General features: G+C 50.7%; 1 protein-coding gene across 1 annotated transcript in view; it reads left to right on the top strand.

Annotated features, from left to right (window-relative positions):
• Positions 1-7111, top strand: part of LOC109286626 (cytokine receptor-like factor 1) — a 15186-nt gene extending 8075 nt beyond the window's left edge. Inside the window, exons 5-6 of the mRNA XM_019501267.1 lie at positions 1391-1539; positions 3068-7111. Coding sequence (XP_019356812.1) covers positions 1391-1539; positions 3068-3256 — 338 coding nt within the window. The 3' untranslated portion in view covers positions 3257-7111. The remainder of the gene's footprint in view (positions 1-1390; positions 1540-3067) is intronic.
• The last annotated feature ends 289 nt before the right edge of the window (positions 7112-7400 follow it).

The raw sequence follows: 7400 nt of genomic DNA, 5'->3' as shown, positions 1-7400 counted from the left end.
CACACACACACACACACACACACACACACACACACACACACACACACACACACACACACACACACACACACACACACACACACACTACGTGTGCTAGAAGCCGAGTCTTTCTGCCAGGGACTGAACTGGGTACTTCTGTGCCGAAACCAGCTTGTGCCGCTCAGCAGATGAGGGAGAGGTCTCCTCCCCTGACCCGAACACCTCTTCTCTAACCCATCAGCTGCCAACCTCTGCCCTTTTTCAGTCAAGGAGGTTATAAAAACAAGCAGAAACTGGAGAATACAGAAAACACAGCAGCCCCTGAAGGAGGGGGAAAAAAAAGCTGCCACCAGATTGCAAAGGGAGGCCTGCTAGTTCTCCCCGTGCAAAGCTATGAACACTCACAATAGCCTACTCAGTTGTGATGCTTTCCTGCCTTATTGCACCCACAAGAATGACATTAGCACCTGCCCCCGAGCACGAGACGCGGGCTTTGTCACATGGGGGGGGGTCTTGCCCATTTACAGGCGAGGTTTTGGGGGATTTCGCTCAGTTCCCGTCCAAGTAAGCCCATCTGAGCGCATCTGAGTCCATGCTTGTGTCCCAGCGAAGTCAGGCTGGTGTGTAACCGCATTCCCAAAACTGGGCTTTCAAGCAGGAGAAGTGAGCTATGTGGGCTTGTGCCGCTGCCCAACTAGGAACATGGGGAGCCAAAGCCGAGGAAAGGTTCGCCCAAGTCTGGTAGTTGCTGGTGCTCATCATCAGTTCATTATTTTTGGTGGGTATTTGGAAAGCAGAAGAGGGGAGTCCCTACAATCCCTGTAGCGCTGCAGGGGCCTGACCTACCCTGGCAGGACTTCCAGGGTAAGCGAGGAAGCTGCCCGATGTCTTGGCCAGCAGCATTTCTGACATTGCTGTCCTTAGACAGGGCAGCCCTGTGTAATTTTACTGCCAGCTGCTCCCTGGTTTGCTTTTAAATGACAGCTCCCAGGGCCTGCTTAAGCTGAAATTCAAAGGGGAGCTGTACTCATCACTGCACCATTGGCCTGCCAGGTTTACAGGGAGAATCACCCTGTTAAACTAAAGATACTAGTAACATTTTGGAGTGGTTTTCTCTTGTTTGTCATTAGCTGTAGAGACTAGGGGTCAACTCATCAGGGATGTCTAAGGGACCCTGGACTTAGTTGCACTGTCAAAAGCAACCGGGCCTCGAGGCCCCCAACCTTCCCTCAATGTAAAAAGGGCATCTAAAATCTCTTAGACACGTCTGAAAATTTGACCCGGGACCACAAGCAAACTTCTGATCGCATGCAGATACACACAGGACACACAGAGACCCACTATGCTTAAGTCCAGCACAGGCACAAAGTGATTTGATTCCCTTATCAGATTTTTTTTTTTAAATATACAGCCAAAACAGAACCACCGACAGGCCTGACCGCGGAGGGATTTGGCACCCACCTGTCTGTGGAATGGCAGTACCCACCAGGCATCGCTGCCTCCTTTTACCCATTGGTGTTTGAACTCTGGTACCAGGAGCAGGGGAGCAGGGAGTGGAAGGTGAGTCTACCTCTGTCTTTAGGCCTTACACCACCTATGCTTGTAATACAACACAGGAGAAGCTTCTCTCACACGAACCCCGGGTAACCATAACTGGTTGGAAAAAACCTTGAGCCATGTCAGTCTGTACGGCTCCCATGAAATGCAAATGCAGAATGAAAACAGGGGAGGAGGCTTCAGAAGACACTGTGTTCAACCCCAGGACATGCTCTGTCCCAAGGAAAGCAAACTTCATGAGCAAACTCACCCCTGCCCAGCTCTCCTGACTGCATTCGGCATATACAGGTAATGGATCCGCCTCTGCAGTCAGCATCTTAGATTATTGACTTGTGATCATACAGCTCTGGAAAGGACTGAAAATCTCAGCCCCTTTTGGAGACAGTCCTGTGTTTGGCCAGGAAGATGGGCTAGGCAAGCAAACCATCCCTTAACTCAGTGATTCTTGTACAAGAAAAGCAAAAAGACAAAGAAGACACAATCAGCTTAAGTTTCCAATGTAGAGAACAGCTTTTGTTCCTGCCCCTCTGGTGCCATTGCAGGCCAGAAAGCTGCCTTACGCCGGCAAGGGAAGACTCCTTTCCCAGCCCAGCCAGCAAAGAGACAGCACGGGCAGCGGGCAGCCACTTCTCCCTCATCCTCCGCTCCAGCCAGAGCACGAGTGTGTCAGCACCGTGCCTCGAACAGGCTGTGCTCCCACTGGTGTAAGAGCTGCTTGAGAGTCACCAGAAAGTAGCGTGCTTTGGAGCACCCGTCTTGCACGCCGTAGGCTAGGCTGGGCACCCGCATATGCGTGCAGCTCCACTGACTAATTCCCACTGACCTGCCACTGGTCCTAGCTAGTCTTTCCCACTATTTTGTTTGCAGACACATGACAAGCACAGCAGGTGACACCGGTTTTGAGACCCTGTTACCAAAGGGGGCCGGCTGCCACGTGCGTGGTCTGACTTGATTGTTTTGTCAGGATCTCAGTGCCTGCAGCATATTATTCTGCCGCTAGGTGACTCTATGCGCTCTGTACAATGCCAGCCAGGTTGGAGGCCCCATAAACAAAGGAAATGAAGCCTTTTTTTCTTGCACCATAGTTTGGAGTTGCTTTCTTTTCCTGCCTGCCTCCTCTGTAAGCCAGACTGTGACTGCACAGCCTTCCCCCCCTGTTGCAAGCAGTGGTGTCTGAGTAGAGATCAGACCCTGTTTAAAAAGCAAGCCTCTCCAGTTATGTACTCGTTTCCTGAGGTCTTGAACTGGGTTGCCTGGTGGAGCAAGCCCAGGGCATGGCCTTGAGAGCACCTGAGCTCTTATAGTAGCCTTTGACAGCAATGCCGCCTAGGCCTTGGGCATGTCACATCTCTCTGCCTCCACTGTATGCACAGCCAAGCCTGAGAAGCGTCGGGGAGATGCTGGGTGCTATTAGTACCCTCCTTCCTTTCTGTTATTCCTTGTAACCCCGGCATACAGAGAAAGGGAAGTGTTCTCTGGGGAAGAGAAGCGAAAGTCCTCAAAATAGTCCTTGTTCTTTCCTCCCTGTTAGAGAGAACCCAATGTGGGTGAACAGATCAGCTACTCCCTCGAGGACGTGACACCAGGCACCACGTACCGCCTCCAGGTTCGCTGCAAGCACGCAGATGGGAAGGGCTTCTGGAGCGAGTGGAGCGCTCCCATCACAGTCCAGCTTGGATGGCACAGCACAGAGCCAGCACCCAATGCTGAGCCGCAGTAGGGGGGCCACCGCCTTGGAGCAGGGCAGCGGCTCAGCCAGCCTTGCACACTACCCCCACCATGGCTAGAGCAACCCCACATCTGAGCCCCAGGGTCTGCCGGGCCCCCAAGGCAGGCGAGTCCAGAAACTTTCTGTGAAAGCTGTTGCTTCCTTTAAAATCCCAGAAACCATCAGCAATAAGGTGCTCTTTATTATTATAATTATTATTATTAGCAAGTACAAGAGCTTTAATGTATGGCGTGCTGTCTGGAAACACGTATTAATATGACATCCCTCCAGTGCCCAGGCACAGTGCTTTGTGCATCTCTACAAGCTGTCAAACTTGATAGGCAACCACTGGCCACCTCTACACTGGCAATCCCAGCAGGAAAAGATATTCTGCATTTCCTTTCTTACACCATCTTCTAGATACCCTGTGGGCTTGATTCCTTTCTCAAAACCCATCCCACCGGAGAGGTCGATCGGGGCTAAAAAGATCACGGCAACACGTGGCTTGCCACCATTAGGCGCCAGAGTCATCGCCACATGGCACGAACGGTTAGGGGACTGTGTGTCCAGGGCTGTTGTCCAGTCCGCCTGCAGGCTCCGGAAGACAATTCTCCGCTGTTACATACTGCTCATATTTGGGAATTTTTTTTTCCTGTCTTTTTTGCCATCACCAAAGCCAGAAATGTATCACTTCTTTTTTTCTTTTTTTTAAATGGAAGCTGAGATTCAGCTGAATCTAAATATGCCACACCAGCCCCATAAATAATTGAGGGCACTGGGTGTTTGACATGCTGCTTAAGGAAGTGCTGGGATACCATTTGGTTTTATGACCAGGTTAGCGTGGCAACCTGGCACTTATAAAACATGCCTGGAACAAGAGACACGGTGTGACTCTCAACTACCCAAGACCTGCCTGTGTGATACTGGCCTTTAAACTGGAGGCAGGCCCATCAAATGGCCGCTACAATAAAAGCATCATAAATCGCTACATTTATATAGCATCTAGCGACCACAAGGGTCTCCTGGCGTCTCACAAGCCAGAGACATCTCTCCAGCACCGCTCAGATTCAGCCGCTGCCGGACTGGAGTGGAGCAGACAACCTGTGCACAGTAAAAGAGCAGGGCTGGGGGGAGGGGGGGGGGCGGTGTTTTTTCCCCCCGACTTTTATTTAGACGAAAAACATGCTGCGAGCTCTAGCACAGCCATGCAGGAAAGAGGTGGCTTCAGCTCTCAAGGTGTCACCCCCATGACCCCAACACAGCAAAACCTGTCCACAGCATTGCTATCAGACGGAGGAAGAATCAACCCAGCGTTACTGGGACTTCTCTCCTGCGATGTGCATGGCCCAACGGCATGTTTAATGAGCACCCCACCCAAGGTCGATTAGCATTGTTATGAGCCGAGGCATCCAATGATTAAGGTCACCGATTTCTGGCTAAGCTCGAAACCAAAACCGTGTCTCCTGGGTGCCAGTCTAGTGTTTTACCCACAGGACCATCTTCCATAGGCTTCTAAGGAGCAGTCTCTAGGGGTCTCTATGCCCAATGTCCCTACCTTTATCTCATTAAGGCAGAAAGCTTCCTACCACCTCAGTGGCATGGTTTCACGTTTCTGCATCCACAAATTGCTGCAATGAACCACGAGTGAACCCCACCCTGCACGAGTGCAGAATTAATGACGTGCCTGGCTAGTGTGGGGAGAGGCACAAAGAGCAGAGCTGCATGCAAAAATAATTCTCTGGGCTTGGCAAGGCATACGGCGGCCGCACAGCAGACGACAACTGGCCCAGCGGGGAACCCTCAATGACAAACAAAGCAGCAAAGCCATTGTGTTACCCACAAGAGCGTCCCCACATTGCTGAACATTTACAAACGCTCAAGGAGTTGCCATCACACCTCCCCTTCCCCTCTCCTAGCTCAGGGGTTCAGCACTCCTGTGGGGCAGACTACACAGAGGAAGCCAAGCATGCTCTTTTGCCATGAAAAACTAAAAAGCAGGAACGTTACACCTCAGTCAGATCATGAATTGAAAGTGGTCAGCCCACTCCTATTAACTCAGACATGCTTTTGATCAGCAGCGCACTGCACAGGTTACAAATGGCGAATGCACAGGTCTGGAGATATTTTGAAAGCCACCGTTTGCTTGTTATTTTCTCTTGCCGTGGCAATGAGGATAGCAGGGACCTCTGGCCTCGGTTTAATCACCTCTTAAACATTTAGGCAGTCTTACCCTGGGCCCGGCTCACCTGAATGGAGGAAGTGGTGAGGCAGAGGAAAACAAGGGTTACATTTGAAACAGCACCTGCACCACCGACTACCAAGTGACTGCTACAAATCCAGCATCTAGGCTGGTCTCTGCCAGGCCCGGGGAGAGCAAACGCTTAAGGGAAACATGACACACCAAAGGTGGCTGCCAAGCAAGGTTTAAAAGGAATTCCTCTGAGTCTGTGGAGATGAGGAGTTACATTAGACAAAGCTACTTGAGAGCATGAAGAAATACAAAAAAAAAAAAGGTTTTCCACATCTTCCCAGAACCAGGTTTTCACATACACGCAGCTCTCATTGATGCGCTAGACAAGGGCCAGATCTACTCTTCTAAACCAGTTTGAAAAGCCAGCTGTGCTGTCCTACAAATCACTTCGTTTACCAGGAGGTGCATTGTGCCCTTTAGATATAGCCACAGCTAGTTTTCTTAAATCATCGAGCTATGCACATGCAAGACAGTAAGTCTCTCAGTCCTGACCCACAGATATTGCTGTAGCCATGTAGTAGAAGAACAGATACAGTGGGTACTTGCAGTCTGGATGCAGAAGCTGATTTCGTCCTATTTTTCTTGTTTGATGCTTTTGGAAGAGCTCCAAGATGGCCACTGATGAGTCATATGACCATGCAGGTTCTGAGTAATCTTATTAAAGATACAGCCTAATCATTCATTTACCCTTTGCAGATCTACTCCAGCCTTGGCGTAACCCTTCTGGCATCAGTGGAGCTCATCAAGGGTGACCCAGTTGCTGTTGTTCTGTGCACTGCATTCAGGGTCGTATAGGCAGGGCGCCACGCTGGTACAACTACACCCACTTTTCATGAAGGCAGCTGCTCGCAGGGATGATTCAGCCCCTGCATATACACAGGCTGACCTCCCAGTGCCTTTTTCCTGCTGCAACCCGTGGTCCTGCCTCACACTTCCATGCAGAGTGCTAGTTTTCCTTACATCAAGCACCATCATCACTGCTGGGTCTTCAGTTCAAGTCTTTGCTGAGGTGCAGGAGGCCTAAAATAACTGATCCATAGATCACCCTAGGGATTCAGCCTTTATGGTCAGCCTACTGAAGCCCCTTAGGCCTCAAAGTCCTGCAAGGGTGTAAGCCTTTGGAGCGACTTTCCACTTCTTGTCGACATTATTGCTGTTGAAGGGAACTGTTTCCACCCATGTGCTGCAGTCCCCTGTGGACCTGGACCAGCTCACCTATACCCAATGGCCTCAGGTCCTTGGCTCCTTTGCTATGGGGGGCTATATGACCCTTCCTTGACTGTGAGCAAGGCACTTAACTCTACTGCACCTCAGATGCCCAATCTACAAAAGGATGCCTCTCTTACAGGGGTGTTGGGAGGTTTAATCAGATGAGGCATAAAACCAGGTCTGAAAGTAAAACATGCAGCATGGTCACTAAATATCACGGCTAGTGGTGGTTGTACGTGCTTGCTGGGGGGCAAGGCACTGGGAATAGAAAGTAGCAGAGCAACTTCATTCTGAATATTTTGAGCCGTGTGAGTATTACCCTGCTCCTTATGCCATCGCGTACCTTTAAAATACAGGTTTCCCTCGCTTTATGCTGTACATGCATTCCTGGAAAAGGATGCATAACTCCAATGCACATAAAGGGAACCCACTTTACAATGTAACAAATAGGGATACCTTCCAAGACCTTGACTATACTGACCCCGAGACTCATTTCTACCACTTTTACGAGACAATTTTGGTACTCACCAACAGCAGACACTGCACACAAGCACACCTGCAGCTCCAGAAGCACAGGCACCGGCTGCGGCGGCCAGTGAGCTCCAGCCACAGGTGCTGCTACTGGATGGTTTCATGGCTCCCAGCTCCCAGGGCACAGCGCTGACGGGGCCAGACCGGCCTGGGCTGCAGGAGCTG

This window comes from Gavialis gangeticus, unplaced genomic scaffold (genome assembly GCF_001723915.1).
Source record: "Gavialis gangeticus isolate Ggan-Ray unplaced genomic scaffold, GavGan_comp1, whole genome shotgun sequence".
In the NCBI taxonomy this organism is placed as follows: Eukaryota; Metazoa; Chordata; order Crocodylia; family Gavialidae; genus Gavialis; species Gavialis gangeticus.
The sequence above is the reverse complement of the archived record's forward strand: the minus strand, read 5'-3'. Positions and strand labels throughout refer to the sequence as shown.